The sequence below is a fragment of the Bolinopsis microptera genome, chromosome 9 (genome assembly GCF_026151205.1).
Source record: "Bolinopsis microptera isolate Bmic1 chromosome 9, MBARI_Bmic_1.0, whole genome shotgun sequence".
NCBI classification, from domain to species: domain Eukaryota; kingdom Metazoa; phylum Ctenophora; class Tentaculata; order Lobata; family Bolinopsidae; genus Bolinopsis; species Bolinopsis microptera.
Genome location: NC_087080.1, coordinates 14,765,155 through 14,784,609, shown reverse-complemented (window position 1 = coordinate 14,784,609; position 19,455 = coordinate 14,765,155). Strand labels below are relative to the sequence as shown.

Genomic DNA, 19,455 nt, shown 5'->3' with positions numbered 1-19,455 from the left:
TCACAACGTGATACAACAAATTAGTACTTCAAATTTTTATATTTGATATTTGATATTATCTTCACGATTACTTTAAAATAAAAACTAACTCAAATCCTATAAAATAAACAGCTCAAATATCGTTTTACAAGCCTGTCACGTGCGCGCGTCTGACAAAAATGGTTATTTGCTCATAACTCTGAACTCGTCAAAAAAGATTTTCACTACGTATCCTTGATTCACGATGTCAATCCTTCACAGCTCGACAAGACCCAGCGGTACATTACGCCGATTTACCGTATTGTACGAGATTTGTGGTTGTGAGAAGCATTATTGGATGCGCGGCGCGGCACAGTAGTGCATCGTGCTTCAGAACGGTCGAAATCTAATCTTGAACGGTCGAAATCTAATCGTGACCCGCGCGGCGGAAATGGCGATAAAAACTGAACAATGTTTGAAATTTTAAAATACAAAATACTATGCAATACTTTTTATATTACCATTTATATTTATTCTTTTCGCACAAGACTAGCGCTATTTTTACAATTTAGTATTTCCACTGCGAAAGCCCATCCAATTTGATACGTATGAAATACCTTTGTAACTTGCTTAATTCTTCAATACCCACTAAGTTGATGCGTGTGATCAACCAAAATCGAACAGGGAATCGCATCGTTCAACTTTTAAACCATTTTCGAGGAACTACTACAAAAGCTATTCACGCTTTTGTGCTCCTTTACGGAGAAATTAAACAATAGCTTTTTTTTAGCTTGTCACTCTCTTTCAAAAGTATTTCAAGTGAATTACAAAATGTTTAGCTATCATTTAGCTATCATGAATTTTTATTTACAATTTATTGACCCGCGCATCGAGCTGTGTCTTTTTGCCAAGTTTGTATTGGACTTGGAGTCAGTAACTTTTCATTCGTAAAAATGATGATCGATACCCCTGATTGTATTCTTACATCTTATCTTGAAACGTGATAATGATGCGTTGATTAAAAAAATGGTATGGAATTAATATTTTAAATTTTGAATTTACTAATTTTACCTGTCATCACTATGTTTCTTGCTCTAACCAGAGCCCTCTCGCTTGCAGCAGCGCGCGTCACGCAGTACGCGTAGGCACATGGCTATGTGAACTATGTTTCCAAAATTGTACCTCAAAGGGACTCTTTTTTAAAACACTAAACGATGCTGCATTACCGTCGATTGATTATGTCCAGCCCGAAAGCTTAAATTCTTTAATTGTATTTGAAAGCATTTATAATACCTGGGGACCCCAGGCTATTATGTTCATAAACATAATAAATAAAGAAGAATAAAGATTTGGCGGAATGACAGGCTGAGTAACATTTATATAGAAGAAACTTCTTCGGAGCAAAGCATGGTCACATGCGAGGCAACGAAGTTATAACTTCATCTTGTCATCATTAAAGTCTTATATGAGAGCGAATAAGTTACATATAAACATGTCTAAGTGCTGCTACATACACTTCAAACCCACCATGGCAGGTTCTAAGTTAGAGACTTTATCACACCCTGAAGTTGTATTAACTATAGACAACTTTCCAATCAAAAAGGTTTCATCCGCAAAATTTCTGGGTGTTATAATTGACGAGAACCTATCATGGGAAGATCTCATCAAAGCACTTAAGCGAACTCTAAATCATTCCACATCCACTTTATGTAGACTTCGCTGCTCCCTTCCAGAATTTCTACACCAACAATTATATTGTACTCTGTTCGAATCACATCTTTCCTACTGTATATCTGTATGGGGTGGGGCAGCGAAACAACGTATAAGCTCATTATTTACTGCTCAGAAGTACTGTCTCAGAGTACTATTTGGTGACAGGCTGGCGTACCTTGATAAGTTTAAGACTTGTGCACGTACTAGGCCTATAGGTCACCAGAAACTTGACCAAAAATTTTTCATAAAAGAGCACACCAAACCGATATTTAAGCATAATAATATTCTAGCTATACAAAATCTCTATACATACCACAGTTACCTCGAGCTCTACAAGATAATGAAATTCCGTGCTCCAATATCCTTACATGAAGGTTACACGTGTTCCTCTAGGAAACCCTGCCTTCTAATCTGTCAGGCAGACCCACCTGACAATCACAACACTAGATCAACCAAAATTTTTAACATTTTAACCCCAAAATTCAGAATTACTGACTTTACTACTAGTGTAATGTGCTTGCGAGGTAAGCTAAAACGTGCGCTATTAACGAATCAACATAATCACGCCCTGCTTGATTGGACTGTCAAAGATTTTGACTGCGCAAATCTTATTTCCCAAACATTATAACTGGCTGGTCACACACATCTCAATTAAAATTACCCTAGGCTACTGTTTTCCAAGTCTTGTCCTGTGAGTAAAGTATGTGTGAGAAAGTTTTAATAAAATTATTGTATATTTACTTTTGAATTTTAAAAATCTAATTTGAGAATGAAGTTTAAAGAAATTTTAATTAGCACTGTATAGTTTAAGATATTTATAGCTTATTATAACCATTGATACAAAGGCCATAATCTTTCGCCAGCTCTCCAATATCCACCTTGAAAGCTTGAAGCTGCATTTTATATCCTTGAACTACACAATATAAACCAAAGAATGTTTTAGTGTAGACTTTTTGTCACAACAAGACTGCAACCTATAATAACAACTATAAACAGAACCCCTAATGTCTGCTTACAATTTTTCTTCTAGTCCTAATCTGAGCCTTGTCTCTATAAACTTAACTGAACTAGCGTTTCGGTGTGTGCAAAAGCTTCCAGGCACGCGCATTCCTTGCCCCGTTAGTTACCTGTCCTTCCAAAACCAAACTAGCAGTCAAGGACAAAAAGTCATACACCAAATGGGCATTATATTTTATGAATTGTTTTACATCTTTTTATTCTGTAAAAATGTGCTAAAATTAAATTTCTTGTTTCATTGAAATTTCTTGTTTCATTGATCTGGGATATAATGTAATTGGAAATGTAAATATACTCATTTCATCATTGTCGAAAGATCTCAGTGCATCTCTGATTGACATCGATCGCACATCAATGTAGTGAAACGTGGAGACTGTACACTATCTTTTGACAGGACCCTGGCCTTATCATTTAATCACTATGTAGCTATTTATATTGATTGAAATAAATTTTCGTGCACATACAGAATGAATGGTTAATAATTTAATATATATGTAGACCAAGGTCTGTGCACGGGATGCTTCCTGGAAGAATCCAGTTCTTTTAGCGGGGCACCCTACCTAAAGCCAAATTGAGATATAATAATCATATTCCTAAGAAATAATCAGAAATCGAATACCAATCAAATAATATGATATATATGAGTAGTAACCATATTTACTATGCAAAATGCCCCAACCACATAGTGTAAATTTATATAGAATTCAAATTCCATATCATCATTAAACCTCAATACCTAGTCAATATAATAGCCCAAGCAAAATTAAATAACTTCTTATGTACCTTACTGTCATACTACAAATTAATTAAACATTTGAAATCTGTTGACCAGAGAATAAATTTCTAAGCCTAATGCAAGTGAAATAATTTAGATGCAATAATGAATGCCTAATGTGAGTATCATTTGTCAATGTCCTTGTAAAAAAGTCTGTACAAGAGATATGAGTAACTAATATAGAAGAAAAAACAGGAAGTTGTCGTCTGTTGTAAAATAAATAAAATATCTAGAATATAAATTAGAATATAAAATAACATTCAGTCAATGTGTCGTCAATAAACTGTACAATTATCAAATGTTAAAACTGGGTGATACAGTCACCAAAAATAAATACTAAGTATGATAAGTTAATAAATTAAATGTGGTCTATAAAACTACCACTAAGTATAATAGGTCAATAAATTAAAAGTGGTTTATAAAACTACCACTGTGGGAACCCCTTCTCCAGTTAAAACATGTCAGTCATGTGCAAAATCAATCAGAATGGTAAGGTGGTAAAAAAGGGAATATCTTTTCGATACATCAATTATATAATATGCCTCAGATTTAAAAGAATTAGAAGTTACTTATGTCATATATCCTTTTCTCTAGATTTCCTATATTAGGATATATCTTTATGTAACCCCATGTTTTCCTTAAGCATGGTTGTTTTATATGACAGACTCTAGAGACCTACTAGAGCTTACGATCCTTGACGGAGCTTTCTTGGTGAGTTACTTTCTCTCCGTCAAGTGTTTATGGGTTTATCCCTTTTACTCTTTATAGAAGTATTGTGAGTTATTCAGATTGACTAAAGGTATTATTTACTATACATTGATATAGATCATTTCAGCTTGGTTATACGATTACTGGGTTTCATTGCTTATTACCTACAAACATTGGTAGCAGCAAGACAGCAGACTACACTCAACGATGAAGAACAAAGTTCCATCCTTCAGTGGGAAGGCCAGTGAGTACAGCAAATGGAAGAAGCTAGTCACCATGTGGGCGACAGTTTGTGAAGAGGATGACACTAAGAAACAGGGTGTCTTACTTATCATGAACATGGCTGACAAGGCGTCAGATTTACTAATTGATGAAGCAGACACTAGCGTAGCTGTAATCATTAAAAAATTGGATTGTATTTATGAAAGCGACAATGATCTTATGGACCAATTTGATCAATTTTACCGATTTAAACGCAGTAAAGATCAAACTATGAAAGAGTATATTCACTTTTACGAAAGCAAGGTTGCTAAACTGAAAACTGGTGGACTTGAAATTCCAGATTTAATTCTTTCATATCTAATTATTGAAGGAGCACAGCTCAGTGAAAGTGACAAGCGCATCGCTAATGCAACATGTACTAATAAAACTATGAGTGACTCCAAAAAAGCACTGTTGCGATTAACTGATCCACATGTTAACACCCCCTTAATCACGTCTGACTCTTCCAAGATTCAGATTAGACCCGTTGTCAAAGAGGAGCAAGAGATAAACTTCTATGGGAGTCATCAAGAAGAAGAGGAGGTACTGTACAACAGAGACAGAAGAAATCAAAGACCCCCATTTAACAGAGATCAAAGAAACACGACCTACAGCCGTGAGTGTTATGGATGTGGTGACATGAACCATATGATTAGAGACTGCCCTCATGTACGTGAATTGCGGCAAAGAATGACTGGATCCAACAACAGATCCAACAATAATAGCAGATCCAACAATAGCAGATCCAACAACAATAGCAGAGGCTATAATAATTATTTATGTTCTGAAGAAGCTAGCTATGATGATCAGTTTTATGAGAGCCAACAGAGCTCATCTGATGTAAGTGGGATACCTATATTCTTCCAATCTAATATTGGAAGCGAGATTGAGACTATACTTTTAGTTGACGAAACAATCAATCAAGCAGTTCTTGATTGCGGAGCCAGTCGTACTGTATGTGGCACAGAATGGTACACTATTTACCTAGACTCACTCCCTGAAAAGGTTAGAGAACAAGTGACTGAATACCCTTCCGACACCATGTTCAGGTTTGGGGTCGGCACTATGAGAGCATCAAAGAGAGTTCTTATCCCAGTGACAATTTGCAAACGTGACATCAGATTAGAGGTAGATGTGGTAGCCACGGATATTCCCCTCCTCATATCACTACAGACTATGAAAGCTTTAGGAATGAATATTGATTTTGAGACCGATGAAGCTAAGATTGATGGTAATTCATTCTCCTTAACAACAACAAGTACAGGACATTATGCCTTACCACTAGCAAAAGAGAGAGACCCATCCTATGTCAACAATGTCACTTGTGAGATTATGATTGCCAATGAAGATCATACAGGCCTACTTGAAGCTAAGAAGAAAGCCCTTAAACTTCATAAGCGCTTTGCACATGCAGGTTCAGGGAGAGTAATTAAACTTCTGAAGAATGCAGATATGTCCAATAAAGAAGTTGAGAGAGAGCTGATAGTTTTAGATACCTCTTGTGACTACTGCCTTAAACATAAACGTGCTCATCCAAGACCCACAGTTGCCTTACCTCTTGCATACCAATTCAATGAATTAGTAACCATGGATCTTAAGAAGATAAATGGAACGTGGATCCTTCATTGCTGTGACTATGTAACCCGTTTCTCATCTGCACACGTCCTGATGAGCAAAGACTCAGATGAGGTGATGGAGAAACTTTTTGAATGCTGGATTTCAGTATTCGGGCCACCGGAAAAGATTCTTACAGACAACGGCGGAGAATTTGTCAATGACAAATGGCAGTCAATGTTTGCAGCTTTCAACATACTACACAAAGACACTGCTTCAGAAGCACCATTCCAGAACGGTATTTGCGAACGTCACAATGACTTGATTGGTCACATGACTCAAAAGGTAATGGAGGATGTTAAATGCAAGATTGAAATTGCTCTTATGTGGGCTATACACGCTAAGAATTCTCTTATTAGCGTACTAGGTTTCTCACCGTACCAGTTAGTCTTTGGGAAGAATCCAAACATTCCAGGAAATAGTACCAATAAATTACCAGCAATGTCATCGTACACATCCAGTCAAACTGTTGCAAATCACCTAAACAGCTTGAGAATGTCTAGAGAAGCTTACATCAAAGCAGAGAATGCAGAAAGAGTGGCTCGTGCTATGAGAGGACGAGTTTATGCTGGAACACACCAAAGGTTCTTCAGTGGGGATATTGTATATTACAAGAAGAGAGACTTAAAACAATGGCAAGGACCAGGAAAAGTACTGGGACAAGATGGAGTGCAGGTATTGGTCAAAACAGGAGCCAGAACCTTAATAAAAGTCCATCCTTGTAAGCTAATCTTAAAGCAAACTGCTGAAAAACAGATGAACTCACCAGATCAGACACAAGCAGAAGAAATTGAACAGACTAATAAGAGTCCTGAAAAACAGACAATCCCTGATAACACCGACAGTGATTCTGATGATGATGAACCTAGACAAGTCATTCCTCCATTAGAACAGGCAACAGAAGACACTGCAAGCACAGAGCATAACAACATCGAAGTTGACGCAGAGAAAGAAAATGTGCAAAATGAGACACCAGAAATACAGCCTGAGTCTATGGAGATAGAAGCAACAGTCGAGGAACCAGTCAACACAGAGGAATTCTTTGATGCTGAGGATTCCATAGATGAGGAAAAGGACAATGGAATATCTTCCAGACTTAGATCACGCTCATCGACTCAAATGACAAAAGGAGATGTCATTTACATTAAGAACATTGAATTCAACACATGGGTGTCATGCAGCCTAATTGAAAAAGAAGGACTGGCAGGTGAACGATGGAAAGTTGTCAACAATTCAGGTGAACGCTTCATTGTTGACCTAGAATTGGTCGAATGGTTACGAACCAAAGAGATGCCTGCTAAAAATGATGATGCAGGATTATTTGCTGATGCAATTGGAGACGAAAAGATTTGGTTAAACATAGCTAGACCATCATCCAACGAAGAAGAAATTGCAATGGAAAAGGAAATGCAACAATGGCAGAAGTTCGACGTCTACGAAGAAGTTGATAAAAGAAAATTTCCGAATCAAGAAGTGTTATCATGTCGTTGGGTTATAAATCAAAAGGAGAAACCAGAGGGTTTATGCACCAAAGCTCGCCTTGTGATAAGAGGATTCCAGGAGTCCAATCCTCAGGTAGCTGACTCACCTACAGCTGGTAAATGTGTCACAAGAACATTCATCATGCTAGCTAACATGTTTGAGTACAAGCTATTGTGCATTGACGTACGTGCTGCCTTTTTGCAGTCCAAGCCTTTGGATAGGTTGATATTGGTTAAACCCCCAAAGGAGAAGAGAACTGATAACAACATGGTTTGGAGACTCAAGAAGCCTGTATATGGCCTGAATGATGCTGCCAGGGCATGGTATATGACGGTGAAAGAAGAGCTTATTCTTTATGGTTGTGTTCAGATGCCACTTGACAAGTCAGTTTTTGTGTACCAACCCAATGAAGAATTCTCGGGTTTCCTAAATGTGCATGTGGACGATTTCTTAGCGGCGGGAAATAAGGACTTCCATGAAAAAGTTTTAAGGAGATTGAAAGAGAAGTTTCAGATTGGAACAGAGGAGTACGGTGACTTCACCTATGTTGGTTGGAACATAAAACAATCTGATGTATCTAATAATACCGTGACTATTGATCAAATAGATTACCAAGAAACTAAAATTAGCCCTGTAAGTATAAGCTCAGGAAGGAGAAACCAACCTGATTATGAACTGAGCGATCTTGAGAAGACTGAGTTTCAACAACTACTAGGCAAGCTTCAGTGGATAACATCTCAAAGCCGCCCTGACCTACGCTACAAAGTCCTCGAAAGCAGTATGAAAGCAGCAAAGCCTAGAGTTTCTGATTTAATAAATCTAAATGCTATTGTCAAGAAATTAAAGAAGCAAACGGTAACCATAATGCTTCCATCCTTGTCTAAAGACATCTCTCAATTAAAGATCTATGCTTATGCTGATGCTTCGCTTAATATGCTCCCTGGTAGGACATCAAGTGCACGCGGGCACGCTATATTTCTCGTTAGTGGAGACAGTGCAGGAATTTTATCATGGTGCTCAAGAAAGATCAAAAAAGTTACCAAGACCATCAGTTATGCAGAAGCCATGGCTCTTGGTGAATGTTTGGATGAAGCTTATCTGATACGAGAGACTATCATCACCGCTCTATGTCTATCTCAAAATAAGACAAAAGACACTGTTCCTATCATTGGTTTAACTGACAATTTATCTGTAAAAGAGAACATCTACTCTACTAATCCATCTGTTGACTTAAAGATGAGAGTACAAGTTGCATATCTCAGAAAGATTATAGACGATGAGGAGATAAACAAGGTTGTATGGATTCCTGATCCTCAGCAACTAGCTGACTGTCTTACCAAAAGTCCAAAGAATAAAGATCCAGTGGAAAATTTACTGGCTGTTATTCAGACTGGGAAGCTGAATATTCATCCTATTCAACACTAATTCTTCCTGGTTATGCCTGGTCTAATTCTAAACCGGTGTTTTGACTGTTGGCGTGTTGAGTAGAGAGGGTGTTGTCTTTCCCAGAAAAAACTTGAGTTAACCTTCTTATTGGACAGTTGGGCTTGTTTAAGGTGCCCGATGATCTGAAGTGAGTCATCTGGTGTGTATGATGGCTGAAGTGTCTTGCCTTTCTTTCCTACTGTAAGTTTTCTTGTGTATGCTTCTGGTGGATGATTCTCTCTACTCTTCTACCCTGCTATCTTCAAAACTGAATTAGCCATGGACAATTTGTATTGTATTGTAAAAGACATTTTATTGTAAGAGATGCTGTGTTTTAATTGGCATTGGTGACTACTTGAGATTTATTTATTATATTTGATGAACTTATAATTTGCGGGGTTTTTATTCTACTTATTTTATAATATTATGAGAGTGTACTTTTAATAATGCTTTTATATTTGTTAGAGTTTATAGTGAGAGATATTGAGTATCTCATTTTAATATTTTAATCAAGCAAGAATGCTTTGTTCTTTCCTCTGGGTGATTTAATCGTTTCTAGTTTTCTAACTTTGTTAGGCGGGATATTGTTAGGCGGGATATTGTCATATATCCTTTTCTCTAGATTTCCTATATTAGGATATATCTTTATGTAACCCCATGTTTTCCTTAAGCATGGTTGTTTTATATGACAGACTCTAGAGACCTACTAGAGCTTACGATCCTTGACGGAGCTTTCTTGGTGAGTTACTTTCTCTCCGTCAAGTGTTTATGGGTTTATCCCTTTTACTCTTTATAGAAGTATTGTGAGTTATTCAGATTGACTAAAGGTATTATTTACTATACATTGATATAGATCATTTCAGCTTGGTTATACGATTACTGGGTTTCATTGCTTATTACCTACAAACAACTTAGTTATCGTCGACTATGATTGCAGTGTAAAATTTGTCATATGAATTGTCGACGGTATAATTAGGGTCTGTTGTTATAGATGATAGTAGCTGTTTCTTATACGAATCACTAAAGCTTTTAACATCGGGCAGATTTCGTAGATCTGTTGGAACATTATTCCAACATTTTGCCCCCAAGTATTGAAAGTTTTTATGTGATGTTGATCTATTGACATAAAGGTTGCAGCTTTCGCCGCTCCTACTACCTCCTGATATGTAACTAAATTTGTTCATAAAGTTTGTAGGACAATTGTCATGGATGATTCTAAACATATAATTTGACAGATGGAGTTGTCGTCTAAGATGGAGTGGTAACCATTTCATGTCTCTATAAACATTAAGGCTGCTCTCTGTTTTTGGAACGTTGAGAGCTATTTTGGCTACCTTTTTGTACAGAGTGTCAAGTTCAGCAAGTTTTGTCTTGCCAGCTCTACAATAGATCGTGTCTAAATAATCGAATTGTGGCAACATGAGTGCATTGGCAAACATTTTCCTATATTTAATGGGTAGCAGTGCTTTACTTCTATACATGGCACCAATTCTCTTCATGACCTTCCTAATAATATAATCTACATGGCTTTTGAAGTTTAATTTACTATCTAGAATGAGGCCAAGATATTTTGTCTCTTTGCACTCCTTGATTGTGAAAGTTACCTCATTACAATCAATGGTTATTTCATCATGTTGGTCAACAGAATCAAACAATAGGAATTCAGTCTTATTTTCATTGAGTGATAATTTATTAACACTGAGCCATTTAAAGATTGTCATAAGTTCTATTTTCATGTTTATAAATGTGCTTCTGCAGGTTTGATCAAAGAATAGTGCACCATCATCTGCAAATAGAAAGGGCTTAGATAGGTTACAGGCATAAATTATGTCATTTATGAAGATACTAAATAATATAGGCCCAATGATGCTTCCTTGTGGTACACCACTCAGAACTTCTAAAAATGAGCTTAGATTGCCATTGATCCTAGTGCATTGATATCTACAAGATAAGAAGTTCTTAAACCAGGTTAAAGCAATGCCACCAATTCCATAATATGCCAATTTTTGAAGCAATATTTCATGATTCACTGTGTCAAAGGCCTTCTTAAGATCAAGAAAGATGATTCCTGGTTTATAAGACTTAGATTTACTCATATATATTTCGTCCATCAGATCGTACATCAGATAAGTTGTGGAGTGATTTTTCCGAAAGCCATATTGATGCCGGATGAAAAGTTTGTTCTCTTCCATGTAATCAGTGAGTTGCTTGCCGACAAAGTATTCTATAAGTTTTCCTACAAGTGGAAGGATGGATATTGGCCTGTAATTATTAGGATCATCTTTCATTCCTGCCTTATGGATGGGAGTTACTCTAGCTTTTTTACAAAGGGTTGGTACAACAGATATATATATTATATCTTCTCCATCCCCTGTTTCTCTCTAAGTCATTGCCTTCAATTGAGATCGGGTGCCATCTTTCTTACAATGTTGTCCAGTTCGACAATGAGTTTAGCAATTCCATCACCAGCCCCTAGTTCGACTTTTGTCCAATTTATGGAGACCTCTGTTTTAATTATCATCTTCATTACAAGTTTTTTAGTCTGTTGTCTCTTGGTTTTGTTCATTTACAGGGGACAGTGGGACAGTGGAACCCCTATGTAGCTTAGACACCTCACAGCAAGTAGAACAAAATGGTTTCTGCCAGGTTAATCAACTAATCGCCAAAGCAGTGGGTTGGTAGTCCTCCTGCACCCTGGGATCATTTCGTCTGTAAAATTTTATACAACATGTAAACTAAACCAGATTATCTAGAAAATTCACATCAACAAAGATAAAAGGTCTTTCAAACAATCTATACATTCAATTAAATCAAGTGATGCAATTGGCAGAGCATAATACACAGGTAACGGAAATGGTTCATTATTTTTTTAAAAACTTGAAACAAACAAAATATATATACATACATATATACACAAAATTTTGAAATAGAATTAAAATCAAATCAAAACATAATGAAACATAAGATCATCACAACTATTCATTAAAATATCCTAATAATTCAAGTTATACCTAAGTTATAACTCACGAGTCATCAACACTGAAAGAGCGTCTTTCATTCCTCTAGTGTTTTCTACAGCAGGGACTACAGCACCAGAATGTGACAGATTTCACAAACGTCTTGCTAGATTGATATCAAAGAAGAGAAAGGAGAGCTACACAGATGTTATCAACTACATCAGGACCAAGATATGCTTTGCTATGCTTAAAAGCATAGTGGTATCAGTTCATGGAGTGAGGAGTCAAGAAGAAAAGAAAGTAACAAAAACGGTTGCTGACACAGCATTTGGACTTATACCTAGTATGACCTCTTATGAGTGCCGTTAAATTATTAACAGGAAAATTGTTTTAATTTTGGTTGATCGAATGTTTTATATCAGATGTTGATCTCTTAAAGATAGGTGTATATTTTTGCTATTATTTCTATGAAAGGGGAGGTACGGATAAAGTACCAAACCTTATTGTGTATATTTGGTTGCAACTCCGGTAAATGATGAAACATGTCTCTTATGAGAGTGATACCGTGAGTTGCTTCCTTTTTTTTAGTTATACCCGAACGGCCTTGTTCAGGTTAACAAACTTTTTCTTTGCTACATAGGGATGAAACCACAGATGATCATTATTCAAACAATATACACATAATATAGCAATGGCCAATTGGCTGACTATAAGGTCATGGCCTGAACTTTAATAGTCAAGTGATGCTAAAGCAGAGCACAAATATGTAATAAGTTAATAGATAAAAATACTGATTCAATGATTAAAATTATAGCTGTGAGTGTCAATAAATTACTGTGTCATAAAAAAAGGAACGATGTACACGTGATCTGAGATACCAATATCTCAATATCAAAAGGATAGTGTCTAGAAACATTCATAGTCCATGGTGGCAGGCATCAAGTTAAACGAAGTTACACTGACTGGCAATGTATACGATTGCCGTCTCCCTCTCTCACCCCTGACCGCTATCAGGGTGCTCCTGAGGATTGAGAATCTAATCCTGGTGCGCATGTAACACATAATAGCCGCATAGTCTTCTCCTCTCTTCTGGGATAGTTTTTCAGCGAGTCTCTTGTGGTATCTTGTGGCTTGTGGACCCCATCCGCCATTTGTTGAGTATATAAGTGGGGTAAAGGTGCCTTTTTCCACAGATGATCATTATGTTTACTTTTTTTCTCTAAATAGTTATCTCCTTCAATTCTACTTATCACCACATCAGACACTTCAAATGAAGATGATTACATACAATTTGAAAAACATAATTTACTCCATCATAGGTACAGAGATGAGGTTGTATGAGACTTATGATAGAGGGGTCTCATGTTTGCTGTCCATCTTCTTTCCTCTGTACCCACGTAGAGCAACAAATCTAGGATAACACAAAGCTCGTCTTCTGAGGTATGAGGTTGCAGAATAACAGTATATATACATTCAATTAAATCAAGTGATGCAATTGGTAGAGCACAATAAAATTTTAAGTGTTGCAATTGGCAGAGCACAACTCATTGCTACCAATAATTTTTTCAAAAACATTTTAACAAAACACATGATCTACTCCATTATAGGGGCAGGGATGAGGTTGTATGAAACTTCTGATAGCTGAATCTCACGTTTGGTGTCCACCTTCTTTCCTCGGTACCCTCGTAGAGCAATAAGAGTTGTTCTCAACATTGCAAATCTTATCCTAGTTCTCACGTGTCTTACTACATCGCAGTATCTTTCCTTCCTTTTTCTTGCAATGAGGTTGCAGAATATGTCATACAGTCCACTAGGCTGGGCTGTTTGTCTTCCTCTTATTCCACTCAGTGCATTGAGTGTGCTTCGTAGCAGATCACGCCTGGATCGTGTAATGACGCGATTTTTGACCTGTTTCTTGCTTGCTGCAGTCCCAAGCTGCCATATGGACATTTTCTCGCCCCACGTGCTTTAATCAGCGTTGTCGTCTCAAACTCTACTTTAAGAATTGAACATCGTTCCTCTGTTGGGTTGACAGTTGATCGTTGCCTAGTTCACTACTATCACTTTTTATTACCTTCTAACCACACATAATATCACACAATATCACAATGACCCAATATAAAATAATATAAACGAAAATCACATCAATGTAAAATGAAAATCACCCTTGGCCTTGTGGCTCCAAGTTCAAATCTAGACTATCTGTATTGACTAAGTTCTTTCTCGCACCTCTCTCTCCCGTTACTACCACCTTACCATTCTGATTGATTTTGCACATGACTGACATGTTTTAACTGGAGAAGGGGTTCCCACAGTGGTAGTTTTATAAACCACTTTTAATTTATTGACCTATTATACTTAGTGGTAGTTTTATAGACCACATTTAATTTATTAACTTATCATACTTAGTATTTATTTTTGGTGACTGTATCACCCAGTTTTAACATTTGATAATTGTACAGTTTATTGACGACACATTGACTGAATGTTATTTTATATTCTAATTTATATTCTAGATATTTTATTTATTTTACAACAGACGACAACTTCCTGTTTTTTCTTCTATATTAGTTACTCATATCTCTTGTACAGACTTTTTTACAAGGACATTGACAAATGATACTCACATTAGGCATTCATTATTGCATCTAAATTATTTCACTTGCATTAGGCTTAGAAATTTATTCTCTGGTCAACAGATTTCAAATGTTTAATTAATTTGTAGTATGACAGTAAGGTACATAAGAAGTTATTTAATTTTGCTTGGGCTATTATATTGACTAGGTATTGAGGTTTAATGATGATATGGAATTTGAATTCTATATAAATTTACACTATGTGGTTGGGGCATTTTGCATAGTAAATATGGTTACTACTCATATATATCATATTATTTGATTGGTATTCGATTTCTGATTATTTCTTAGGAATATGATTATTATATCTCAATTTGGCTTTAGGTAGGGTGCCCCGCTAAAAGAACTGGATTCTTCCAGGAAGCATCCCGTGCACAGACCTTGGTCTACATATATATTAAATTATTAACCATTCATTCTGTATGTGCACGAAAATTTATTTCAATCAAAAAAACTAAATGAAACACCCACAGCCTTGTATATACACAAACCTGTCAAAAGAGTAATATTACCCATTTAGTATATGACAAAATGTCCTCCACCAACTGGGTATTGGTTTTAGTGAATTGTTATACATTTTTTGACTCTAAAATTGGTTGAAAATTAAGTTTCTTGTTTCATTAGTAAAACAAGGCCTTTGTTAAGTTAAATATTAGGTTCGCTGACCATTTTAAAATATATTAAATAAATACTTTTCTTGAAAGCTGTCACGTTTTACCTGTTCAAATGCTAACAATAAATTATATAGGAAGTTACCCTCGATAAATTATGGAAGATATCTCTATGGAAGAATCTTCACCAGCAGCAGATGTAATTGTGAAAGCCACTTTCCGGCTCTTGGTCCCTGCCAATGTAAGTAATTTCATAATATTGATGATATATGACTAAAAAAGTCTTCTTTTAAGTATTTCCCATTTGCACAGAATTGATAAAATTATTTCTTGAGAGATTTTTGTGCTCAGTCAGAACTGCCTGTCATTAGCTGTGACCTTAGTCTCTGAATCATTTCATTGATTGTCTAATTCACCTTCCTCAACCAGTCATCAATCGAATCTGCCTTCTTCCGATAGAATGTACTCAATCATTATTCAAATAAGAAAACATAAAAGTGTAAATGAATGTATTTCTCAGTCAGCAGGATCTATAATAGGGCAGAAAGGAGAGTTCATTCGAAAGATCAGAGAAAAATGCAAACCAGGGGTAAGATATTGTATTGCAACTTACTTATTTACAATGATCCTAATTGACTGTAAAATGGAGAATTGGTGATCAGTTTTATTTAACGGAATAAGATGACAAAAGTAAAAAAGTAATTAAGGTTTAATTGTGATTCTAATGTTTTTTACATCACATTCTACGATGATCTCTGGCAAAGCTGCAAGTAGTTTTGGGGATTTGTTAATCAGTTGTTTATCTTCGACTGATGTTCTCAGATAAAACTCTCAGACTTTTTGTTCTCCTTCTCTCCAAGGTTCTAATAAAGCTATTTTCTCCCTCAAGGCTTACCTCAGAGTTCCCGAAATGCCTCAATCCTCCGAACGGTAATCACTTTTTTCTCATCTGGGACCAATATTTATGATCATGGATTTCATCCTGTCATATCTTGTGGCAATTATTTTCGCTTCACCTAGATTCCACTAAACTTGTAGTCAAAGTAATTTAAACCTCAAGTTTGCTCTGTTATCTCTCTAAATGTTGGTCCCTGTAAAGTATTCTCCTTTCACTTTAAGTTTCGATCTGTTCAGTTTCTGTTCTCTGCCATGTATTCGAAACTCTTTCTACCTTCTGAGCTGTGATCCCGATATGAACTTTATGATACCATTTTCAGTAATATTGACTTCACCATGTGACTCACATTCTGAAACCCTATTATAGATTGGTGTTGATAACATGTGAGCTAGACGATATCCCGATCATTATCAAACAACTATGTCGGCCTATCTTCAAGGTAAGCCTAGTTGTAGTTGATCTAACGAACCTATTTTCTAAATCAAATACTTTTAACTAAAGAACGGTTAATCAAACCACTGTATCAGTAACATAACGACAAGTCTTATTAAATTGGGTTAGATTTAACACAACCTTTTTGTAGGCTCTAAAAGAAGACCATTCCCTTCCCGAAGAGCACTGTGGGGAGATTTTGCTGCTTGTAAACTCTCAACAGGCCGGACGTATTGTTGGCAAGGGTGGAGAAAAATTGAAGACAATCAGACTGGTTAGTGTTTAACTGTTACATTGTGCCCAACAGTTTTGCCAAAATTCTTTTTTCGTCCGCGTGAAGGACAAGTTCCGTAGAACTAAAAAAATGCTTGCTAAAAAATGCGAATTTGTGTTTTTTCTACAATAAAGTTCTTTCAGGAGACTGGTTGTGAGCGGTTTAAGATCTACAAAGACAGACTTCCTTTTTCTGAAGAAAGAGTATGTGAGATCAAGGGATCTGAAGACTCAGTTGCGCTTGCAGTCCAACAAGCAATGGAGATCCTAGCAACTCACCCCCTCGACCATGACCACCAGCATTACATGCCATTTAGTGAAATGTTGGGAGACACAGCAGGAGAGTGGGGTGGTTACCTCAGATTCAAGGGGCAGACAAGGAGAGATGACTTCAAACAGCCCCTCAGACGTGATTATGGTTCAGACCCCCATCGTGGGTATGAACGACCCTCCTACGACCCAATGCCACAAAGCTACAACTATTCTCCCAGATCACGAGCTCATAGCAGTGATCGCAACGTGCGCGCCTCGCGTAACGACAGCAGCAGGGAGAGGAGCAGAGACCGGGGATATGACAGAGACAGATCTCCTATTAGGAGCGATGTCAAGGATATTTACGTGGATGACTGTTACACTAAACATGTCATCGGTAGTAAAGGGTCCCAGATTGCTAAAATACGGCGTCAATCGGGAGCTGATGTTCAGATTGCTAAGGACGAAACAGTTCAAAATGGTGAACGAAAAATCTCTATCTCTGGACGACCCAAAGATATAGAATACGCTCTCCAATTGATCAATGAAGCTATCTCTGAAAGTAAGTCAAATGTTCTAAAATTAATGGAAGTTTAAAAAATCTTAAATAGTTATGTGCTCCCATTTTCTCAAACCCTCGAATTGGAGAGTGTATCATCTGATAAATTTTGTATAATTCACAAATTAATTAACAAAATATCTTCTTCAGAAATAAACCGCGACAGAAAAAACGGTGTTACCACAGTAACCATGGCAACTCCTGGCACCGTCTCCTCCGGTAACATTCCTCCCGGTCAAGATTTCGAATACGTAAATGAACTGTTCGACAGGATCTCCTCCATGATACCCTTTACTGATATCCTCAATGTTAGTCTCAAATGTTCTTTGTTATTTCCGTTCGCACTGCGCATGTAGTTGTATTCTCCATTTTTTGCTTTGAAACCAAAGATTCATTCAAGTTTGAAAAACTGCCAACAATATACCAAAAAAGAATTACAATAAAATTGACGAACAACTAATCCCTGTTTATTCCTCAGACGGACCCAACCCCCAAGGAAGAGGAAGTTCTTATCTCCAACTCAGACACAGCAACAGTAATTGGACCCAAGGGAATCAGAATCAAGGACATACGCCAGTACACCAAGTGTGACATAAACATCGAGAATGACAAGGACGTTGATGGAGAGTCCAGGAAGGTCACCCTGCGTGGTTCAGCCAGACAGATCCACCGGGCTACGTTCATGGTTCAGAACATTGCCAAGGTCATGCGGTGAAATAATATGACTTTTCTTGAATTTTCCTACCTTTTTTTCAAACAGTTGTGTGTATAGTTTAGTTTTTCGATCGTTTTTAACGCTGTACCTTGATACATGTTCTATTTCTGGCTCTTGTTAAGCTAGAGAATCTATTTGCAGAATCAGCCTTTTGATTGTTACAGTTTAATTTAATTCCTATTTCAAATAATTTTTTACGCTACAAATCTTGTTTCAAATGAGACCAAGTTGTCTTATTTTTGTTTAATAACAATTTATATAATAATTTATATAATCCTCTCCGAATGCGTTTTATGTTCAATGTACTGTAAAGTATATTGTGTTAATTGACTGTTTCCAGGCACCAGTCTAAGTTCTAACTTGCACGCACGACTGAACGTTTATTAATTCACTGACACTATAATCACATAACATTTTAAAGTTGTTATTCTTAAAAAAGAAGACAAGTCAAGCGATGGTGAATCCTAAATGTTTCTTTGACATTGCAATTGGTGGAGTGCGAGCAGGGCGTGTGGTATTTGAACTACGAAAAGACGTCGTCCCTAAAACTGCAGAAAATTTCCGAGCCCTTTGCACTGGAGATCATGGATTTGGGTACAAAGGCAGCTCCTTTCACAGGATAATTCCCGGCTTTATGTGTCAAGGAGGAGACTTTACAAACCACAACGGCACCGGCGGCAAATCTATCTACGGACCCAAATTCAAGGACGAAAACTTCCAGCTTAAACATACTCAACCTGGAATATTGTCCATGGCTAACGCTGGAAAAAACACGAACGGTTCTCAGTTTTTTATCTGCACGGAGGTGACATCCTGGTTAAACGGCGCCCACGTGGTGTTCGGGCATGTGACAGAAGGTTTGGATGTTGTCAGAAAAATGGAGGCAGTGGGTACTGGACAGGGAAAAACAATGAAACCTGTTGTTATTGAGGACTGTGGTGAGCTTGAGGAAGAACTGGACTGAGGTAATCTGCTGAGATTTCAGCTAAGTGACCAAGAGTTTAATTTTTGATTAAATATAAATCCTGTTTTCAGAGCCACCCGTTTCCCTTAGTCAAATTTTGACCCCCGCTTAAATATTTGGAAGGTTTTGTATAATGTGTAAATCTATGTTTTTAATAGAACTGTGCTTATTGGTAGTCGTTATTGAACTGTGGTATTAATCCACC

The 19,455-nt window shown here is 36.9% G+C and overlaps 2 protein-coding genes across 2 annotated transcripts; both read left to right on the top strand.

Moving 5' to 3' along the window:
• The first annotated feature begins 13,277 nt into the window (after positions 1–13,277).
• Positions 13,278–18,509, top strand: LOC134820469 (poly(rC)-binding protein 3-like). The gene is made up of 9 exons (XM_063830855.1): positions 13,278–13,350; positions 15,295–15,398; positions 15,678–15,746; positions 16,047–16,087; positions 16,422–16,494; positions 16,639–16,761; positions 16,905–17,574; positions 17,722–17,879; positions 18,050–18,509. Exons 2-9 carry the CDS (start codon positions 15,315–15,317, stop codon positions 18,284–18,286), a joined length of 1,455 nt encoding a protein of 484 aa, XP_063686925.1. The 5' UTR covers positions 13,278–13,350; positions 15,295–15,314; the 3' UTR covers positions 18,287–18,509.
• Positions 18,510–18,651: 142 nt separating this feature from the next.
• LOC134820470 (peptidyl-prolyl cis-trans isomerase-like) lies at positions 18,652–19,421 on the top strand. Its single transcript, XM_063830856.1, has one exon. It carries the CDS (start codon positions 18,741–18,743, stop codon positions 19,248–19,250), a length of 510 nt encoding a protein of 169 aa, XP_063686926.1. The 5' UTR covers positions 18,652–18,740; the 3' UTR covers positions 19,251–19,421.
• The last annotated feature ends 34 nt before the right edge of the window (positions 19,422–19,455 follow it).

Excerpts from the sequence above, each read along its gene's own strand:
- LOC134820470 (XM_063830856.1), top strand. The coding sequence starts at position 18,741 with ATGGTGAATCCTAAATGTTTCTTTGACATTGCAATTGGTGGAGTGCGA.
- LOC134820469 (XM_063830855.1), top strand. The coding sequence starts at position 15,315 with ATGGAAGATATCTCTATGGAAGAATCTTCACCAGCAGCAGATGTAATT. Across the intron at positions 15,399-15,677 it reads GGCTCTTGGTCCCTGCCAAT|TCAGCAGGATCTATAATAGG; the intron begins GTAAGTAATTTC and ends TGTATTTCTCAG. Across the intron at positions 16,762-16,904 it reads AATTGAAGACAATCAGACTG|GAGACTGGTTGTGAGCGGTT; the intron begins GTTAGTGTTTAA and ends AAGTTCTTTCAG.